We start from the raw sequence: 23,081 nt of genomic DNA, 5'->3' as shown, positions 1-23,081 counted from the left end.
ATGCCTCACTTTACAGTTACTCTGCTACAGCTGTTACCATGTTTCTTCTCTCTCATTTACCAATTACAGTTTTCAGACTACTTTGATTGTAAAGATTCTCAGGGGATTATATCTGGGTTTGCGATTATTTTAAGCAATTTATAACACAAGAAAAGTAAAACTGAAGTACTTAGTACTCTTTACATGCATTAATTGGGTAGACGTGGGCAGATGATGCTATAATCCAGGTTTTATTTAGGAAAATGTGTAGATTTACCTGAAAGCTTAAGTGAAAAAATAACAGATTGTATCTCAGTGTTACCAGGGACTCCATGCAGAATCATCCTGTATTGTTGTTCTTACTGCAAGAAAGTATAATAAAGCTAGGCTGAGAAAGTTGGGGCTGTTCAGCCTGGAGAAGAGAAGGCTGCGTGGAGACCTCATAGCAGCCTTCCAGGATCTGAAGGGGGCCTACAAGGATGCTGGGGAGGGACTCTTCACTAGGGACTGTAGTGATAGGACAAGGGATAACGGGTTAAAACTCAAAACAGGGGAAGTTTAGATTGGATATAAGGAGGAAATTCTTTCCTGTTAGTGTGGTGAGGCACTGGAATGGGTTGCCCAGGGAGGTTGTGAATGCTCCATCCCTGGCAGTGTTCAAGACCAGGTTGGACGAGGCCTTGGGTGAAATGCCTTAGTGTGAGGTGTCCCTGCCCATGGCAGGGGGGTTGGAACTTGATGATCTTGAGGTCCTTTCCAACCCTAACTATTCTATGATTCTGTTACCAAAATCAAAGGTGACCTGGGGCTAGTTGAATCTTGGGACCAGTTTTCTATGTTTTGGTATTATGTATGAAATTATTCCTGTGTGCTGCAGACAAACAATGAGAAAATGAGGCTTTGGGGGAAGTTTTCAGTCTTTGGAAATTTTAGGAGATTTTTCTACCATTGCTTTAATTCTACAGTGAGTCTATACATACTGAACAAACCTGACTCCATTTACTGGGATGGCTTTTTTAACTTTCAAAAGAGATTGTCCATCCCAATATTTATTTCTTCTACCCAATTACAGAATTACAAGAGGGCCACTCACTGAACAGGCCTCACTACTTCATCAGACAGTAACAGAGCAAAAAAGTGAAGACTGAGAAAATCTCAATTGACTCTAACATATTAAATGAAAATTCATTTCTGCTCTTAATAGAAGCTTTAAGGTAATTAGCTGATGACTTCAATCTTTAACCACTCTTAAAAAACATGTCTGAACACAGCAGCTATAAATTAAAATTGAAGATTCATCAGGGGATACTGTCCCTCCCCTTTAGTGCCAAGTTAATGAGGTCACAGATGAACACTGCAGGGGAGGACAGGGAAAAAGAATAAAAAGTAACTGCAATTGTACAGCACTTTTCCACGTAACAGAAGGCTGCCACCCGCCTCACAAGCATCTGAATGACCAATTCTGAAAGTCTCACCAAAACGATCAAATTAAGAATAAACCCAAACTCCCAAAGTTGATTTTTCTTCCCTACAGTTAATAATTTACCAGATAAATATTTGACGGGAATTCCCACAGTGCCTCTGCTTCTTTGTTTCTGCGGCACCCTGAAAGCATGCTTGCTTCTCTCAAAATACATTAAACAATATTTTGCCCTTAAAGGTTGAGAATTTTCTCCCAGTGAGGACAGAAGCCTTTGCCCAGCTCTCTTCCGTATCACTAACACAGTTTGGGGAAAAAATTGCTCCCACAGTGTATCCTGCATGTCTTTGAAATGCTCCAGACAACTAGGACAAGACCTCACACAATAACAGGATTAACAAGACAGTGGGAGGAGAGAGGGGACACGGATGGAAAGAAGGAAGGGAAGACAAAAAGAATACGCAACTACTCTGTGAGGCCCCTACACAGGATGATAGACACAAATTCTTGTCTAGTTAAACAGAATGAAGAGCAGCAAATATCTACAGGTACTGTGGACAAAGTACCCCTTCAAAACACATCTCAAACAGTACATGACACAAGCATTGTAAATGTACCCTGTGCACCAGGTTCTGTATGGAATACACTGCCAGAGGGTTTGCAATGGGGGACTGATGCAGAACGGAATCAGTGGGATCAAACTATAAAAGAGCAGGTCAGATAAATAGGAAAACTGCATGAAACTGCTTGGAGATGTAAGCATTTGAAGGGGATGCAAGAGACGAGAAGGGTGCATTTTCCCACCGATTGCCTCTGAGTAATAGCCCAATGCTGCAAAATCCCTTTTTTATATATATATATATATATATAGGGATATATATATGGATATATATATGTGTGTGTGTGTGTGTGTCTAAAAGAGACATGGAGAATGCATTTGAGCAAAGACCAGGTGTGGAGCTATAAGGCAGGGAAGTGCTGGAAGCCTGCTGCAATAAGCCCCGTTTGGTTACCCACAGAAGGGCTCAACTGTCAGGCCACTGGAGACCAGCCCCAGAGTATTTCTGCTCTCAAGAGCCATCAGAAGGTCACATAGCAGAGCTGGTCTTCCAGCTCCCTTTGTCTCTTAAACCTGAAAAGCAGCAGGATGGGGTAACAGACTGGAGTGTATGTACGTGCATTTGTTAATATAACATGGTAAGTTCTGCTCAATAGGTCTTTGTGGATTTCACTCATACTTGGCTACCACCTAATGGATGAGGACTAACACCTAGAGATCAAAACCACATTATTTAAGCTGTCCCACTGGCTCCTCTCTGATGGGCACAACAGGTTATGTTGGAGGAATCAGCTACCGCTGCAGGAGAACCATGAGCCACAGATCTCTTACAGGTCCGGCTTCAAGTCTTGAGTCCCCTCCGTGACCCTGCCTACTAACAGCAACTAGTACAAAGTGGGAAGGGAACCAAAGCCTAGATTTTAAAAGCCTGGAAACTTACAATTTCCAGACAAAAGCATCCACCTCCCATTGTGTCAGAAAAAAAGTAACTGATGGATCTGAAGAATTATGTCACCTTTTTGTGATACCACTTAATTAAGGTTATTCTGAATAATGGAATAATTTGCCTGTAGAGAAAGCAGGACTAAGAAAATGTCAGTGTCTAGTCTCCAGCATCTGAGATGTTTCAGTGTTTTAGCCACAAGATCTTGTAAAGTGTAAGAGGGCAAATCTTCAAATCGAACCATTTAAATGGTGTTTCGTCTACATGAGGCAAAGACTATTCTTTTGTGAGAATTTGACAATTTCTGATTCAAGAAGCTACAGAGGAAAATCTGAAGACAAAGTGACTTCACTGCTCTTTAACCAATTAGTATCAAACTTTAATATTTAAAACATCTGTAAAACATGCAGATAAAATGTCCCAAAAGGTATTTACTACCACATGACACAATTTTGTTTTCTTGATGTTTTTTTCTTTATTATTGACAGTAAGCATCAAAACTGAAATCCAAGGTCAAACTTTGTTACTGAGTTCTTCCCTGCAGTTGTATTTCCATATTGCACCTGCCCAGATCAGACCTTGACACTACAAAGGTAAAATAAGAAACTAGAAAGAATACTCAAGAGCAGGCATTCAGCTAATGCAGCATAGATTTATCCACTCCAACGCAGAAAAGCCTGCACAGCTGTTAGATAACTGACAGTATGATTGAATCATTATGAAGGAAAAAAATGTATTGTATGGAAGTTTTCAGAGAAAAATATTAGAAACATGAATGATACGTCTGACCTGTGAGGGGAAGAAAGCTAAATGAATGGGTGAGCAGCAATCTCTCACTGAACTTAAAAATGCTGCTCCTTGCTCAGCATCACAAACATGACAACTTTTGTTCTATAAATCAAGAAACAGGGAGTATAAACAAGTTTACAAATTGAAAGCAACTTTTAAAAGATAAATTTCAGGTTTCTACAACACACAAAGATGAACTCCAAGGAGCCTTCCTCCCTTCCTCGTTCAAATTCAAATGAAGCAGCCCTTTGTGCTTCTCTTCTCTTTTCAAATTTCCTTCCTCGTCTCCATGGGAACCCCCTGGCTGACAAGCCTCCGAGCAGAGCAAGAGGCCAAGCCGAGCAAGGGGTGTGAAAAGGGGAGAGAGTCAAAGGGCAGAATTTGGCTCGGGAGAATCAAGATGCCAACCTTTGTCACCCCACAAAGAGGGGGGGTAACCATAGGAACTCACTCCGCAGGGCAGGGGTGGAGAGGAGGAGGGACCAGCATGGCCAAATTCACAAGATGAGAAACAAAATACAATCCCTGGACCTAGGGTAGGGAAAAAGAAAAAAGTCTTACAAATAAAAAAAAAAAAAAAAAAAGAAATAAAACTTTTAAGGACCAAGTATCCAACTTCACACTGGTTTTAAGACCACATAATTGCATCGTATTAATTTATATGCAAGCAGAGAGAAACTGGGCAGATCTGATTTGCAAGTCTTACACATTTAATGTGCTCCTGAAGAGATGCTTAATACCCCTCTTGCCTTTGATGGCCTCTGAAGATGTTTTCTGAATGCCTCACAATAACTGGAAGCCACACAGCTTCAGGATTGCTACTGAGCTACAGCTTCAAACATGCAGCGCCAGTTTACACTAATAGTTCTGCAGATAGTCTTGTCATTATTGTTGCTGCAAGAGCAATCTGACAAAGCAGATTTACATACAGAATATTAACATGCCATTGCACTCATGTCTTCATAAAGATATAAATATGGCATAATTTTATTCTTGCAGCTTGTAAAAGAGACAGCAGGAGGATGAAGCATGAAACAGCTCTATAAAATCACAAGTGATACATAAAGAAAAAATACGGTCCAGTTGTTCCCTGTATCTTCAGCACAAGAAGTATGGAACATAAAAACAGCAGGTGGAGCATTTGAAGAGGAAAAAAACACAACAGCAAATTCTTCATATGATGCCTTTAACTTAGATAACTATTTGCCACTGTTTTGTTTGAATGCTAAAATAATGTATGAGTACAGGAAGAAAACTGATGCATTTTCATAGAATCACAGACTTCCAGGTTGGAAAGGACCTCAAGGATCATCTGGTCCAATCTATCTTGGCAAAATGTGACCTAGACTAGATGTCCCAGCACCCCGCTAGCCAGGGGTTCATAACATCTTTGTCTCTGCTGATGATGCCCTTGCTGATGTTCCCCAGCATCCTGCTGGCTTTCTTTGCTGCAGCTGCACAGTGTTCACTCTTATTGAGCTTGTAATATTTTAGAACAATGCATCAAAGGTTACTAATGCCAGACATCATTTCCAAGCCACAGATCACTGAAGATGGAAGAGCAGACTGGGTAAATTTCCATGACATACCTGACCTGCTCCATACAGCACCTGCTGCAAGCCACCACCGGTTGACAGAATAACAGGCTAAACAGACCTCTGGTCTGACTTTGTATCACTGTTCTTAGGTTCTCACATTTATGCATCTCCTCCCCAGCTTCATTTCTACTAGCCTGTTTGTCACACCAAACACATTCTTTTAAAGAGTATTTTATTGCCTTGCCTGTCCAAAGCATTGCAAGATTGAATAATGAACTCAGTTCAAGAGTACTAGGTTCCTCAACCATTTTGCAGCCTACAGGCTGCTTACATTCAGTACCAGTTTGGTGGTAGATGCAGGACAACCTACTGGCTCCATTTCCTTCAGAAAGTGACAAAACCCTCATGTGTTTCCATCTCTTAATGATCAGGAAACAAAATGGGGAGTAAGGTGGAACAAATGAGGCACATGTGAATTTAAGATTTGTCCTTTGAATGTTAAAAACATGCTTTGTTGAATTATTCTTCTCATACCACAGAACACAGGAGCTTCACAGCCACACAAGAACATCCCACTGATACAAAAATAATGCAAATCCATAAAACCTAGCCTAACTTTCTCTAAAATCACCACAAATGTTTCCTGAAACAAAGAAGAAAGCCGCAGCCATAGGAGCAAGACAATGGTAAAATTTACGGTAACTGCTCCTTGGTGCTTATTACTTCATACTTATTCTCAGTCTGTTGTGGCTTTCTTTTTGAATTCAACTATCCTATAATTGGAACCATTATCACACACGAGAGAAAGCAAGAAAACCCCACCACTTCAAATGACCAGCAGAATAAAAAATACATCCTAGCCAAGCCACACAACTTTTAAGTAGTAGACAGTTATTTACTGCCTACTGCCCAGGCAGTCCCTGCCCAGGCTTCGCACAAAAAACACTGGTAAAAGACTGGCAAGTTGAAAGTACAGAAAACTAAAGAGCTTCCAACCTGTTACATCAGCTCACAAGTTATAACCGAGATACCTAAAGAATCTTTGTATCAGAAGATTGTAAAGGGGAAAAAGTCTAACTTGGACAAAACAGAAGTGTTGACTTGATTCTACAACAGACATGCTCAGTCTCTGCCTTACAAGAGACAGAATCTCATAAATATAAGTGCAAAATACAAGGTAGCTATTTCCATACCAATACAGCAGAACTATATCCTCTAAGTTACACACGCTACTAGATATAAAGCTAAGTCTACTCACTGTACAAATACTAACCTGTATTACTACAGCATTTATATACATACACAATATAAACATGTTTCTTGTCCCACAGCAGCATCATCTGAGAGAATCAACTGGCTGATTTTGATTAAGGTAGAAAAAAGCATACAAAGACAGGAATGAATGTCTGTATGTTTGTAAGGGTAATGGTACACAGCAAGACCAATATCCCCTTAAGGCTCTGGCACAACATTCTTCTGCCTCTGAGTTTATGCTTGCAGTTATAAAGCTACAGCTGACTACACAGCACATTGTCATTTAACTCTTCAAAAGAAATTCATGCGTGTTCCAACTTTGCTGTTAATTCCTCTTTAAGCCTCCAACAGATGCGGCAGAATTAGACACACTGCAAAGCTATTTGTCTTTATGACCCTGAAAACAAGCCTGCTGTGAATAGATGTTGATTAAGATATAGGTCTTTTCCTTTAAAATGAATCATTACATAAAACTAATGTTTTTTTCATATGCTTTCACAAAACTATTAGGCTAAACTTCATTTCCATATTTCTGGTTGAACCATCATTTGGAATTAATCTTTTATTCAATAAAATATGAACACTGTGGCAGAGGTCACCTTCAATGCACAGTCATTTATGGATTTAACAAAAACCCCAAACACTCCCTCTCCTCATCTTCTCTCTCACTACTGATCTTCATTTTGAAAATATTCATGTGGCATCTTGTTCTTCTTGATAAACATGAAAGACTAGAAAAGAGTATCTCTGAATTTATTCTCTGGAGCACATATGATAACCAGACAAAAGAAAGGAAGGGTTTCTAACACTTGCTATCTAGTTCTGCTGTTTGAGCACTGAGGATCTATATGCAGAAGTTTTAACCCTTGTATTCTTTGCATCTCTTTTAGAAAAATAGCATCTTTTTAGTACTTTATTCTTTCATGCTTTAATGTCAGGGTCTTCGCATTTTTTTGTGAGATAGAGATTCTGAGGTTGGATAAAAGATGCAAATACGCCTAAGTGAAACCAGAGGTTCCTTAAGAGTGAGAAAAGTTGAATACATCATTTTGAGGGATAATAGGTAGAAATGTTAGATGGCAGGAGGAAGCTTCAGAAGATTTCTAGGCAAAGACAAGGCTTTTTCCTTTCTTCCTTATTTAAACCTCTACCAACTTTAAAGCAGGTGTAAATATGTAGCTCTGCTTTATCTGCAATTATCTCACATGGCTGCACTTTCAGTCCAAAGAGCCTAAACACTTCAGAATTACTTGGATTTGCAATACTCATTCAGAACATCTTGAAGTTCACTGGTCCTTAATGTGAAAAGGATCAAACTGATGGTCCTAATATGAGACTATGAGGCTATGCTGAAGAGACAGCTTCCTCAGAAGCCTTGTTTTACAAAACTGTCAGATCATACTATTTCTTGTGCGGATCCACTTGGGAATGTAACAGCTCCAGTTCTTCCCTAATTGTTCTTAGCCACTCAGGAGTTCACCTTTGCACAACACTCACTTTACACATCAAGACTGAAGCCACAAGCTGATGTGTTTCAAACAGACAACCCTCGGGTGCTCCTAAAGCAAGAATTTCTAAGCAGTACCTTATTAAGCACTCCTTTGCTGAGGCTGTAATGTGCAGAATCATCTTTGCAACTCCTGCTTTGAGACATTCTGGTTTAACAATAAAACAATCTAAAATCTTTACATGGCTATTTCTAAGGGGAAAATTCAGAGTGGGAATAAGAGAATATAAGTTAATGAAAGAGTAGGCTTTAATTAGCTGCTGCACTGCTTGCATTCCTATGATCACGCACAGTTCCATTGTTCTGTAGGCATCATAATCTTACACACTAAAGAAAATTAATCCTTACTGCAAATCAGTGTCTAAGATTAGGGTGCTTACAAAATATAGCTGATTAAAACCTACTTTTTTATTGGCTTTATATTCTTAACCTTCTAAGAGTTTTGGATGTAGAACTGAAGAACATAGAAAGGCAAGGCAAAGGGCTGAGATTTAGGAGGGTACAGTACCTGGGTAAGTCAAAAGCAGATGGGGTCAGAAAGGAATAAGAATGGAATTAATGTGAAAGAAGTTTCAGCTTTTCCACCCTGCATTCTCTCCATCCTTGCTGATCAGTAGGAAAGAAAGAAGCTTTCCACTTGTACCTCCCCCTGAAAAAAAAATCCCTTAGAAACAGGAGGAAGAATGAAGCAGCACTACCTCCCAGCTCCAGGAAAGGGAGAAATCACCATCACATAAACCAAGATCAGCGAATGTTGCATACTTCTCCCTGGCCCTTACAGAACCAAGAATTGAGAGACAATATTCCACACTGGGTCCCAGTTATCAGAAATCAGTAGTACTATATGCCTGATAGACAAGCTGTATGAGAAACAGCACTAAAATGAGCCACTGAATACTTGACTTACCTATATAGGAAAAAAGCCTAACTCTAACTCAGACGCTAAGACCAGGCTGGAAATAAATATAGCTATGTTGTCTGTTGATGCCATTTTAAAGCACACTTTGGTTCTTTTCTACTTAAAAAAAGACAAAAAAAAAAGTGAACTAAGACTTCAAAGATCACTACTGGAAGGAGAGGAAAAAATACACTGCACCAAAAAAACCCACAACTGTGCCATACACACAGAAATATACTTAGGAGGATATGCGAATCTTGCAGCATGCACTGTGCTCTGTGGCTGGTCAACACCATTATCCTCTGCAATCAGTACAAGCAAGAAACCACTAGATTTGAAATAGGGTGTGAAAAACCAGGTGTCTCCACATATGTAAAGGTATATTGTATGACAAAGTCCATTAAATATTCACTAGCTCTGCTTCTAAACACTCAAAACTCCATGACTGGATGGTTTATTTAAATGTCATCTACCTGGACTTGTGTAAAGCGTTCGACACTGTACCACACAACATCCTTGTCTCTAAATTGGAGCGACATCAATTTGATGGACGGACCACTCGGTGGATAAAGAACTGGCTGGATGGCCACAAAGAGTTGTGGTCAATGGCTCAATGTCTGGCTGGAGACCAGTAACAAGTGGTGACCCTCAGGGGTCGGTGTTGGGACCGGTCTTGTTTAACATCTTCGTCGCTGACAATGGACAGTGGGATTGAGTGGGCTGCATCAAAAGGAGCGTGACCAGCAGGTCGAAGGAGGTGATCCTGCCCCTATACTCTGCTCTTGTGAGACCTCACCTGGAGTATTGTGTGCAGTTCTGGTGTCCTCAAAATAAAAAGGACATGGAACTGTTGGAACAAATCCAGAGAAGGGCCACAAGGATGATCAGGGGACTGGAGCACCTCCCATATGAAGACAAGCTGAGGAAGTTGGGGCTGTTCAGCCTGGAGAAGAGAAGGGCTGCATGGAGACCTCATAGCAGCCTTCCAGTATCTGAAGGGGGCCTATAGGGATGCTGGGGAGGGACTATTCATTAGGGACTGTACTGACAGGACAAGGGATAACGGGTTAAAACTTAAACAGGGGAAGTTTAGATTGGATATAAGGAGGAAATTCTTTCCTGTTAGGGTGGTGAGGCACTGGAATGGGTTGCCCAGGGAGGTTGTGAATGCTCCATCCCTGCAGTGTTCAAGACCAGGTTGGACGAGGCCTTGGGTGAGATGGTTTAGTGTGAGGTGTCCCTGCCTATGGCAGGGGGGTTGGAACTAGATGATCTTAAGGTCCTTTCCAACCCTAACTATTCTATAATCCAAGGATTCCCAGCTGGTGAATCTTGCCACACTGAGGGAGTAAGAACAGAACTAGCAGTCAACATTACTTCTCTCCCCTTCCAGCTACCTCCCTCACACTGCAAAAAAACTGAATCAGTCTATGTCTGGTTCCTATCCTTTAAAGCCTCTTTGATCCTTTGCATTATTTGTGAGGTCCCATAAAAATCAGGGTATGAAGGAGGAAGTACTGGCAGTATATTTCACTGCAAAAAGGGTGGCAATCATCATATTAAACCACTTCTCTTCATCAGTGACAAAACGTTGTATGCTGTAATAGCATGCTCCCAGGCTCCAACAGGCTACCAAGTTACATGTTGTGTAATAAATATACTTGTCCACAAAAATTCCACTAAGGCAGATAAAAAAAACCACCCTGCTTGCTAGGCTGTCATGTAAACAAGTCCTTCAAGCTAAAGGAATATTAAGTAAAAAAGAGACAGAAGATAACTCTTTGTAGCAATAATAAACCAAAAGTAGGTAAACAAGGTCAGATCCCTCAGGGGAATAAGGGTAATTTAACTTCCCTGTTATCACTGCTTCATTGGGCATACAATCCATGCTAGATGGTTTTTGTAATGAAATAACCCATTAGCTAATTGTAGAAAATGTAGAAAACCACCTTATAATGTGTTTCACACCATGGCACAAAGCAGATGAAAGGAATGACCCTGCAGAGTCGGGAAGCCACGTGTGTGCACAGGGTCTGTGCTGTGCAGTACTACAGCCCAGGACAGCTCCTAGCCCTGCTCCCCACTGTTCCTGGACAGCTCAGCCAGGCCACGGGGCCTAGGCGGGAGGCTCCCAATGCTCCCTTCCCAGCTCAGATCAACATACTCTGTCCTGACTAGTCTGTATTAGCTGGCATCATTCCTTTTAGAAAGAGGCAGGCATAAAACAACTCCCGTATTAGTCTCTGCTATAGCCAAGCAGATGTTACCAGAGGTTGGACTAGTGCAACCTGTGTTTGTCATCTCTTAAAGGGAGTAAAGTCCTTTCAAAAACATCAGGGGACAAAATAATGCTCTAGGTTCTTGAACACACAAAGCACTCACTTCAATCCTCCTGGATTAAAGCACTCATTGCTGATGCAGCAAGGAAATAAAAGGATAGGAACCAATTACAGTATGGATCAGTATACACTAAGATGGACTCCTCATGTAATATTCTATTTTCCTTGCTTAATTATGGTTAATACCAATATTGCTGCAACATAACAAACTGGTGACATGACTCATTAGCATTTATTACCATGATGAAGGAATCATATTGAGACTCAAAACCACAACTGACTAAATTTTTTTCCTTAGTTTTCAAAAAGTAACAAAAAATAACTGTATAAACAGTTCCTTCAGTGAAGCAATCAATGGTATGAGAAGCACCCTGAATTTGTTGCTGGTAAGACAACAGCTGTAGTATTTCTTTTCTTTGCTTCAGACTCACTCTTTGTTGTACTGTTGTGTTTCAGTACAAGCACACTTAATTTTTCTAAAGGTTTTTATTAGGAACCGTGGTGAAAAGGTGGTACTACAAAACTGTGAGAAGTACAAGGCCTTCTCCCTAGTACACCAAATGAATCACACCGATTCTGCTGCTACATTATTTTCCTCTTACAGCAATAATGGAAGGCTTGGAGATGAGGGATGTTTACCAGAAAAATATACCAATGCAAGCTTTAATAGACTTCATTCAGTTCAAAACTGAAGCACTCCTTCCATTTAACTGCATTAAAGAATGCCCCAAAAGCCAGATAATAAACACTTTCTTTGTGGTAAGCACAGGTTTAAGGTGCAATCTAGGTGCTAATAGGAGTGGAAATATTCTCAAGAAAACCTGTGGCTTTTCATTCCTTTCTTCTTGCTCAAACCCCTAAGAAGCTGCAATGGAAGCACAGGCCCCTGCACAGTGAATTTAAGCTTCAGAACAGCCTTGTTTCCTTGCACATCCTTCACCACTTTTCACAAAGCATTCAGAAGTAGTTCATAGTATACCCTCAGACTGAAAACACTGGCCTATATACTAAATATATTGGCAGAAGGGACTCATATATACACCCAAAACGCCAACACACCCATGCTAAATTTAAGAGTGGCTTTGGCATCAAGCTAGTATATGAATTCCAGCACCACAGTGTTCCACTCCAGCTAATTCATGCTATTAAGCTGAGCTTTATACCACAGAACACAGAGGAGTAACACTGGCTCCTCAACTGTTTCTCTCTCTGTAGCAGAAAGCTTTTTTATGGAGATAAGACCAATTACAGTGGTTATTCTGGCTCAGGCTGCGGGTCCATATGATTACTGCTCTGCTTCCAACAGTGGCCACAAACAGACTGTTAGTGAAAGTGATATTTTTGACAGCTCTCCGAAACCATTGGTTTAACATGCAACAAAAGCCAGAAAAAATGAACATAATGCTGGCCATTTCTAGGAAGCTATTAGCAGCAAAAAGGTGATTTTATTTGTGAATAAATCCCCCGTGTGCTCACACCTGGAGTGGTGTGACATTTTCATCTCTGCACCTCAGCAAGGACAAGGCTACACAAAGGGAAAGAGAAAGGTAACTAGAATTATTACAGAAATTAAACAGCTGAATTGCAAGAAGAAAGCCTGAACAGCTGGAACACTTCAGTTTGAGAAGAGAAGCCTGGAGGGTAAAATGAGGTTTCCAAAAATCACAAGTGTAACAGAGGATTTAACTGCAGCACAAAATTGCACAATATTGGAACAAAAGGGTATTAATGGAACTAGCAGGAAAGCGATTTAAAACAAGTTAGAGAACAAGTGCTTCTTCTGCCTGGTGTGAAGTGAACTGCTTGACAATATTTGGGTCATAAAATAATTTTGAGAAATCCATTGATAAAAGATCCATCAAATGATACCAAAGGGAACAGGCAGAGACCTAATAACCAGGATTCAGGGGCTGTGGGTACCGGGGATGCACCAGAGCAACAGCCCACAGGCAAGAGAGTTGCAACCCTTTCCTGAATAGCACTTCCTCTTGCCAGGAGCAGATTGCGAATACATGGTAAAATGGACTGTTAGGACATTTCTCACATTCCCTAAATGCTCTCCCAACCTGTGACACTTCATAGAAACACAGATTGGTTTGGATTGGAGAAGACTTTAAAGCTCATCTAGTTCCAACTCCCTGCCACGGGCAGAGACACCTTCCACTAGACCAGGTTGCTCCAAGCCCCGTCCAACCTGGCCTTGAACACTGCCAGGGATGAGGCAGCCACAGCTTCTCCGAGCAATCTGTGCCAGGGCCTCACCACCCTCAGGGAAAAAAATTTCCTCCTTACAACTCATCTAATTCTCCCCTCTTGTCAGTTTAAAGCCATTCCCCCTTGTCCTGTCCCTACAGGATCTTGTCAAAAGTCCCTCTCCAGCGTTCTTGTCAGCCCCTTTAGGCACTGGAAGCTGCTATAAGGTCTCTGTGGAGCCTTCTCTTCTCCAGCCTGTCTCTATAGAAGAGGAGCTCCAACCCTCAGAGCATCTTTGTGTATTTCTCTGGACTTGCTCCAACTCACCCATTCTGCTGAGGAGCCTGAAGTGGTTTTTTTTTTCTACCTAGTCACCTTCTCTGGCACTATCTTCCAAGTTGTGTTCCAGTCTCCTCAAACATTTTTCATCCACAGTACTATCTAAGAGTTCCACAGCTCTATACTGCCATTTATTTGAAGAACCACCCCTTCCTTTTCATTCTGACTTGGCTTCTAGCAACCTAATTCCTGTGCTGAAAGAGACAGTATACAGTCAATTCCTGTAACCCTTTGCATGCCACTTATGATGGAAATTGTTGCTGTTGTTGTGGGGGTTTTCTTCTATTTTAAAAGTAGGCTAAAGTGCCCTGCCACAGTCTAACACTCCTCATATGGGACATGTCCCACATGTTCCAGAAGCCTGTGGTCATTCTTCCTGTTCTTCTCTGGATCTATTTCAATTCAAGCTCATTTTCTGAGACAGCTTAGAACTTCACACAACACTCCAGCTATTTGTGAGCCACAGGGTTCTATAACATCACTATAATGTCTGGTCTTTATTCCTTCCCTAATTATTCCACGTCTGATTTTCCTTTTGGCTTTCCTACTGCTCTGTCAAGCTTTCAGCTGACATTTCAACAGAACAAATCATTCTTAAATCCAATGAAATGAGCTGACCACTACAACTGATATGAGGAATATAATTTCCCGTAAAACACATATATTTATCACTTCCAGTTTTCTCAACAATCTTACAGCTTAATGTATCTGAAACGTAATCTCAAGATCTTCAGTTGCTCAGCCTGGAAAAAAGAAGGCTCAGGGGAGACCTTATCCCCATGTTCCAGTTCTTAAAGGATGACTACAAAGAAGACAGAGACTCCCATTTTACAAGCAGTCACATGGAAAAGACAAGGGGTGATAGGCACAAGTTACTCCTGGGGAGATTCCAACTGAACACAAGAGGAAAATTTTTCACCCTGAGAATAATCAGACACTGGAATAACATCCCCAGGGAAGTGGTGACTCCCTAACATTGGACACTTAAGATCTGGCTAGACAGGGTGCTAGGCCATCCAGTCTAGCTCATGCTTTGCCAAGAAGGTTGGACCAGATGATCCTTGAGGTTCCTTCCGAAATGGGATTCTAGGATTCTCCTACTATGCAACAAAACCTAACCCCACTATCTCCACACCTCTTCAAGTCAAGTCCCAGATTTCTTCAGTCCAGTTGGTTTCATCAATTCTTTTAATATCCTAAATTCCGCCTTTCAAAGCATATTAAACAGTTTGTACACACCCAGCTATTCATGCTGTTATCATACTAAACTTGCTTACTTGCTTTGGCTTCATTTATCCTCCTTACAGTTAGATCTTCGAAGGTCCTCAGAACTTACCAGAATCAATTCTAAAACAAAATTCATTCCTGTTGCTATGTATTTAATATAACTGAAATCCCTAGTCACATCCATTGAGCCATTGCAATGCAAGCCCATAGTTCTTTAAAACAAAGCAAATTCTGAATTACTGGCTGGGCTGGGCTTAAGCCATGACAGAATCTCTATTTTCTTCTTACATTAAAAAGCCTGCCAAATCTGGTTCACAACCAGATTTCTTCTATAGGAAGACTACATAAAGCCTTGGGTTTTTTTTATTATTTAACAAGAACAATTAAGTTTCTATATTATCAGGAAGAGCATTAAAAGATGAAAACATGATTATTTCTTCTGTCCTCAGCATACAGCACAGTACCCACGAGGATTCCCAAGCACTTCAAAAATACAAACCAACCTCTCATGACGTTATTCATGCACAAATCTCTCATGAAAATTTGAAGAGGCTGACAGTGAGACCCGCCTAATATTCTGAATTTCCATCAATTTCAGTCATATCACACTATACCAAGTAAGGAAAATCCTTAGGTAGGGTGGCAGGATAGAGACTTGAAGTGAACTTAAAAGTCTTGCATAAACTAGTGTAGAGATAAAAAGAGACTAAGTGTGTGGCTAAAGCTCCATGAAGAAAGTTCTCCAAAGAAAGATTCGATAGATAGAAGTGTAAATGTGTTGGGTTTTTTGAAAAGGAGAAAATTATTACGCATCAATCCAAAGGAGGGTTTGAGGGATAACGGTAACAGTAATAAGGTACCATTATTACAAATCACAGAATCATAGAATCATAGAATAGTTAGGGTTGGAAAGGACCTTAAGATCATCGAGTTCCAGCCCCCCTGCCATGGGCAGGGACACCTCACACTAAACCATCTCACTCGAGGCTTCGTCCAACCTGGCCTTGAACACTGCAGGGATGGAGCATTCACAACCTCCCTGGACAACCCATTCCAGTGCCTCACAACCCTAACAGGAAAGAATTCCCTCCTCATATCCAGTCTAAACTTCCCCTGTTTCAGTTTTAACCCGTTACCCCTTGTCCTGTCACTACAGTCCCTAATGAAGAGTTCCTCCCCAGCATCCCTATAGGCCCCCTTCAGATACTGGAAGGCTGCTATGAGGTATCCACGCAGCCTTCTCTTCTCAAGGCTGAACAGCCCCAACTTCCTCAGCTTGTCTTAATATGGGAGGTGCTCCAGTCCCCTGATCATCCTTGTGGCCCTTCTCTGGAAGTGCAAATCTCAAATCTTGTCTTCCTGTACATGAAACAGGAAGAAGTTAACTAAATTTTCCACAGACCAGACATTCTTGCAGCTGAGAAAAGCCATGCTAACACATAAGCAATTTCTGTTATTTTTATAGCATGTCTTATTATTCTCATTTTCTTCACACTGAGTTTCAGGCAAGTAGGAAAAGACCAAATATTACAAAACCACCAAAGAATGTAGTCTTCAGAACTGAAGATCTTCTAGTCATTGTTCAGTATGCTGCTTTCCTGGCATTTAGTTAAGTGACAGATCATTCAGAATATGCATTCTTGATCTAACTATTTAAAGTAACAGACTAACACACAAACATATACAGAGTATTTCACACTCAGTTAAATTAGGCAAACACTGTAGTCATAGAATATTTTAGTATATATAATACATCTTATGCAAATGGTATTTGGTTTTATATTTAAAATACTAATTATCTTGATTTTTTTATTTTTCAATTATTTCTAATATAAATATCTTCCTGGATTCTGTTACCAATTATTTGTCAACTAACAGCCAAAAACATATTGCTGAAAAGAAACAGGCTTACCTCCATTGCTAATGCTGCTGTTTGTTGGTCATAATGGTTCAGAAGATTAGGCATAAAGGTGGTATTGTAAGGCAGGTCCTGGCACATCCGCAAGATGATGGGCTCACAAGAAAATAAACTGTGGCCTCGCGTGTGCCCCATTAAAACATCCCAAAGCCAAAGGTAACACAACATCCAGCTAATAGCCATCCTTCCACACTGGGAATGGGGCTGGTTGTTGAGCCCACTCAGAAAGCTCCAACTCCTCATGTACTCCCAGATTTCACTTCAACAGCAATGTTTTCAGTCCTTGTTTAAGGTTCTTCAAAACCAGAATCCTCTTTGCATACAACATCCTTAGCTCAGTCCAGAAGATGACGTATTAGAGACGGACATGACAGAAATCTTGCCTTTTCTTTTTGCAGTATTATATAGCAAGTGGTAGGTTAAAGTATTAAAATGCTTAACCACATTCCCAAACAATTGACCCCATTGTGACAGAAGAACAGTCAAGTTACTTTCTTCTTTTGTTAGATAACCTAGAATAAAGAACACAACAAAGAGACCATAATAAAAAGCCTTGTAATTGTTTAAAATAGTTCAGCTCTAAATAGCCTGGCAGACAAATTGCTTCAAGTTCTCATGTGCAAGACTAGAGGGTCCCTTGACAAATTTTAATCCTGGTTTCAGGCTATTTCTGACAAAAAAGAAGCTGGTATGCTATAAAACTCTACCCAAAAAGGATGGAGAAAATGGGAAATGTATTTACTATGAAGGACTAAATTTAACTGCGAGCATTACAATCATTGACCACACTGAAACCCGGCTATTTATGACTCAGCATCTCCACTGGTACATTCACATAGATAGCATCTTTCTAGCTGCATGGCCTCGTAGTTTCTGCTGAATAATTATAAAACAAAAACAAAACAGTCACTACCACCAATACACAAGTCCCAGCTTGCAGGACTGGAGACTACAGCTCTGCCCAGCAAGCTACAGTCGTGGTTTGGCTCCCTGTGTTCAAATAGATAATTTTAGTTTGGTTGTAAACAACTTATTTGTTGTCTCTAACCCATTTTAATGGCACACATCTCAGCTCTTCCTCTCCAGAAGCCACCATAACAGCCAGGGGTAAGCTGGAAGACAGCATTCTTTGAGCACCCCTTTCTCCACAGACTCTTGAAGATGGAAATTGCAAAGGTATTTTGGAGGGTTGCTCTGCCAGTTCCACTCTACCTATAGAGCCAATTCAAACAACAATCGTTCCCCAAGGCTGGAGCTGCATTTTCTCAGCACTAAGTGGCTGGAGTGGAACAAACAGAATGGGGACTTCAGCACATAGTGCTAAGACAGACCTGTAAAAATATAAAGAGGTCCTTTTCTTACAATAATTCTTACAGCAATGAAATTTGCAAAATCCAGTCTCCAACGAACTGCTTTTTTTAAAAAAAATGGTTAAAAAAGGTAACAGTAATTTAGAAATTCTGTTTGAATGGGAGAACCTCAAGCACTCTATCAATATTCCCAAGAGTAGGTAATCACAAACTTGAGCAGACTTCCCATCTTGAGAGAGCAAATCTTTTCCTTAGCTATTCAGGAAAGGAAATAAATTCTACACATGAGCGGAGGAGAAAGTTTTTCCTTTCTCCCTACTGCAAACTTTGTGAGAGGTACAAAAGAGTTAATAATCAGACTCATGGTGGTATCAGCACATCAGAAAAGTTATGTATGCACACCATTGTTTACATAGGCCCATCTTATGGTAAGAAAAATTAAATAACATATAGCTCTTGAAACTCTCATGCCCTTTGAGAGTTGGACTAGATAATCTTGATAGGTTTTTTCTAACCTAAACACTTCTGTGCATCTCTTTAAAATCATGTGTGGCAATGGTTTTGCTGTAGCTGTGCAAGACAGTCTAGGAAAAACAAATATGCAAATAGGAAAAAGACCAAGATGCGAAATATAAACATAATAAATTAGGGTAATTGACAACTTGCTGTCATAGGCTCCTTACTCTCTCACATCTATTGATGGGGAATCCATCTTTGAAGCAGCCCTGAAGTACATAAAGAATATTAAAATTGTTCCAAACCTAAGAAAAATAGAACATGACCAGAAAAGATCATGACCAGAACCATCCTCATCTTAAGTCAGGTGGCAGAACCAACACAGCTCAAACCACAGCATCTCACTTATATTCTAGCCAGTCAACACGCTGAATTTAAAAGATCAAAATTAGCCACAGTGTTTAAGACATGCTACATCTAACCACACCTGATTTTAATCTAATTTTATAGAATAAAATTATAGACTCACAGAACAGTTTGGGTTTGAGGAGACCTTAATCATCCAATTCCAGCCCCCTGCCACAGGCAGGGACACTTTCCACTAGAGTAGATTGTTCCAAGCTCTGTTCAACCTGAATGAGCTGTTAGGAAGTTGTTCCCTGTGAGGGTGAAGAGGCCCTTGCACAGGCTGCCCAGAGAAGCTGTGGCTGCCCCATCCCTGGCAGTGTTCCAAGCTCTGTTCAACCTGGCCTTGAACACTGCCAGGGATGGGGCAGCCACAGCTTCTCTGGGCAACCTGTGCCAGGGCCTCATCACCCTCACAGGGAACAACTTCCTAACAGCTCATCTAAATCTCTCCCATGTGAGTTTGAAGCCATTCCCCCTCGTCCTGTCACTACAGGCCCTTGTCAGAAGTCCCTCTCTCCTGCTTTCCTTTCAGCCCCTTTAAATACTAGGGGGCTGCTTTGAGGCCTCCTGGGAGCCTTCTCTTCTCCCGGCTGAACAAGCCTTGAAAAGCTATGTCCTTCTGATCCCAGGACTTACTTTAAGAATTTGTTGTCTCTCTCAAAAAAAAAAAAACAAACCAACCCTCAAGCCCACAAAACAAAGCTCTGAACTATGCCATTTGCCAGGCATCATTACTTAAACCTGAAGACTTCTGCATATTCTCCTATCCTGACCAGAGATTACAAGTTCCAGACAAACAAAACTGATTTCTACTTAGTTTTGTACAAGCTGTTCAATCGCCTTCGAATCTAGCCTTTTGATTTCAACATTTTAATAACAGTTCCCCAAACTCAGGAAAAGAAGCCTTTTCAGTTTGTTGTCATCTTCAGAACACTGGTTTCAAGTTTGGTTTTTTTTTTCTTTTTGCCCAAAACTTTGGCTGCCAGCTCCGAAAGACTTCATTCAACAACTTCAGTGAAATCAACTTGCAGTGCAGATTAGCCATCGATTTCCTCACATGCTCCCTGTAATTCTACTGACCACTGCAGGAATGGCACCCAAGAAGTTCAGAAGCAGTGGCAGATGAACTGCACTCACACCAATTACTATGTTAAATTCTGAAGCCCAAACATTGGGCAAATCCAGGTTAGGATCTAGAGTCTTGGGAAAAACTCCAAGAACACTTCGCACAAATCATCATATTCATGACATGCAAAGCAGAGATTCCAAACAAATCACCCATCCTCTGACTTCCCACAACCTCAAACTGAGAAAAAACATGCAAAAACCCAGAGTCAGTAAGCCACAAAAAGTTTTAACTGTGCAAAAAGCAGAAAATAAAAAGTCATGTCTTTTCAAGTCTTTTCATTTTATGCTCAAGATCTCACTACAACATAGTATCAGAAAGTAAATGAAGAATATATTTACTAGAGACAGAAAAGAACATCAAATTGTATAGCCTAGTCATCTAGTGCCCTTTCATAGAAGAAAAAAAAACCACATAAATTCTAGGTAAAATTAAGTGAAAAGACAACTGTATCATTGCGAAAGAAGACAAAGGTTTTGCAAATGATAACCTATTAATTTGTGTAGACAGATGAATGGTGTAATAAGCAATCTTTAGTGTCAAGATAGTTTCTTACCACAGATCTAGTTCTGTATACTCTTTGTTAAGTCTCTACATATGAAATTTTGTGGTTATTTTTATATGTACATAGAAACAAAACACAACACCTTCAATGACACTGGGGATAAAAGAGGAGGAGTGGATTCCCACTGATCTACCCCAAGGCACTGCAAAAATACTGCAGGCAAAAGGGGTAGGAAACAACTAGTTTGTTAGTGTGGTTATGAATTTATACATTAGTTATAATCATAGGAAGCCTATACAATTCCTGATGTAAAGGATAAATTAAGACATGCATAAACAACTATTATCAAGAGTGAAAATCATGAAATGAAAGGGTTGACTCCCACAAGTGATTTTTTTTTTCCAAATAAATTTCAAATTACTAAGGGAGAATGAGAAAAAAGTCATCATTCAGAAATAAAATATGTAGGTAGATTAATTCACAGTTATCTGTCCCAGAGAAACGGGGTGATAAAACAACGAACCAGACTCCTCCTGTACAAGTGAGGAGAATGCCACCTTAGTCATTCCCCACCCAGTTCTGGTCATGGAGAAAGGAAAGGAGCTAATTCATTGCATACAAGCACCATCAGTGCTTCCCCAGCCCATTCTCACCCACATGAAGGCACAAAAGGAGAACACATTATTATCCCAACTCCATTTTAATCAGTCAGTGGGAAAGAAACTCCAATGCTGAACTCCCCTGTTGCACTTGCTATGTATTAAAGGAGAACCACATGATAATCCCTCCCATCTTCAATTTCAGTTAAGAGACAGTGAGGAAACAGGACACATGCTTCACTCTCCCACTCCTCACCGTACTAATAGGGCAGAATGATGAGGCACACAACATCTCCTCTTCGCCTCTCCCTCCTCACAGTGACACCATGAGTGTCCCAGGTCTACTGCAAGGAGGACAGAAAGGCAGCCCTTTCATGATCAGATTCTTCATGTATATGGAGGTACAGGTCTAGCATCTCTCTCCACTTGAGTTCCTATTGCATGGCAAGCTAAAGGAACTGGAGAGGAGATAGCTTAGTTCGGGAGAGGAGGTAGGGTACAGACTCAACTAGCATCCCCTTCCCCCTTGAATCATCACTATTTTAGAGGCAAAAGGAACAAGGGCACAGATGGGACTATCATCCTTTTGGATTCCTGCCACACTGCAAAGGAAAAGGAAGGGTATATATGTACATAAGGCTACATAAGCACCCCTTTCTTGGGTCCCCCCTTGCATTGCAAAAGGAAGAGAGCGTGTGGATAGAGACAGCATCCCCCCGGACTCTCCTTACACTGCAAAGCGGAAAGGACGAGGGAGGTATGCATAGGACTAGCATCCCTTTCCTGCGACTACCGCACTGCAACATGAAAGGAGGGCAGCGTGGATCTAGCAACCCCTTGGGTCCTCACCGCTCCGCAGAAGAGGTGCGGGAGCGAGGAGGGGGAACAGCACCTCTGTTCCTCGGGGCCCCGGTGCACTGCGGGGGGAAAGAAGGTCCGCATCCCCTCCCCTTGAGTCCCTAAGGAAAAGGGAAGGAAAATGCACGGGACGAGCATCCCCTTCTGCTGGCTCTCAGCGGCTGGTAGGGACTGGGGAGCGGGAATGCCCCGGACGAGCATCTGCCGAGAGAGAGGGAATGGATCCAGCATCTCCATGTCGCGCGGCGGAGCACAGGACGACCACCTTTCGACTCGGCCCGCCGCAGCCGAGTGGGGGGGACTTAACCCTCCACTCCGCTCGCTCCCCTGCCCTGAGGGCGCTTCATGGCCGCCCCCCCACAGCGCCGTCTCCGGGAACGGGTGTCTCTGCCTGTGGCGAGCGAGGCGGCCGCTGCAGGGGTGAAAGAACGACACCCCAGATGGAAACCCCCTGCCCAACCTCACATCACACCCCGCTCCGCGCCGCCAGGGGCCCAGATCCCCGCCGTTACCTCAGCGCAAGGTCCCGCCGCTCCAGCCCCTCTCCTCCGCCTCAGGTGGCGGCGGCAGCGACCGCGCCTCCCCGCGCCCGACCCCGCCGCAGCGTCCGCCACGCCCCTCGCCTCCGCCACGCCCCCCAGCGCCGCCACGCCCCGCCCCTCTCCCTGTCCGCACAAACGAGCCAATCCGAACGGCCAGAGCTGGTTGCTAGGTAGAACAGAACCTCCGCTTCGACGGCTCCGCCGCTAGTGGGATCTGATTGGCTAGCGCGCTCCCGGGGTGTGTGGGGGGAGCGGTTTCTATAGCGACGGGAAGCGGCCTGGCGGGACGAGTAGGCCGCACCGCCCGTGGGCGGGAGGACGCAGGTGAGGGGGGGTCCGGCCCGGCCGCGATGGGGACCAGGGGCTGAGGGGAC

General features: G+C 42.0%; 2 protein-coding genes across 4 annotated transcripts in view; one reads left to right on the top strand and one right to left on the bottom strand.

Moving 5' to 3' along the window:
• Positions 1–22,791, bottom strand: part of FZD3 (frizzled class receptor 3) — a 63,124-nt gene extending 40,333 nt beyond the window's left edge. For 2 of the 3 annotated variants that reach the window (XM_057427561.1, XM_057427564.1), the window contains exons 1-2: positions 22,678–22,791; positions 16,898–17,415 (exon numbers count right to left, since the gene is read on the bottom strand). In XM_057427561.1, coding sequence (XP_057283544.1) covers positions 16,898–17,146 — 249 coding nt within the window. In that variant the 5' untranslated portion in view covers positions 17,147–17,415; positions 22,678–22,791. The remainder of the gene's footprint in view (positions 1–16,897; positions 17,416–22,677) is intronic. The other variant, XM_057427563.1, reaches the window with a different exon arrangement.
• A 142-nt stretch (positions 22,792–22,933) lies between these two features.
• FBXO16 (F-box protein 16) overlaps positions 22,934–23,081 on the top strand; it is a 36,977-nt gene continuing 36,829 nt past the window's right edge. Inside the window, exon 1 of the mRNA XM_057427666.1 lies at positions 22,934–23,031. The gene's annotated coding sequence lies outside the window, so the exon portion shown is untranslated. The remainder of the gene's footprint in view (positions 23,032–23,081) is intronic.

The sequence above is a fragment of the Pezoporus wallicus genome, unplaced genomic scaffold (assembly GCF_028554395.1).
Source record: "Pezoporus wallicus isolate ANWC-B61680 ecotype Strahan unplaced genomic scaffold, APGP_CSIRO_Pwel_v1 contig_6464, whole genome shotgun sequence".
NCBI classification, from domain to species: Eukaryota; Metazoa; Chordata; class Aves; order Psittaciformes; family Psittacidae; genus Pezoporus; species Pezoporus wallicus.
The sequence above is the reverse complement of the archived record's forward strand: the minus strand, read 5'-3'. Positions and strand labels throughout refer to the sequence as shown.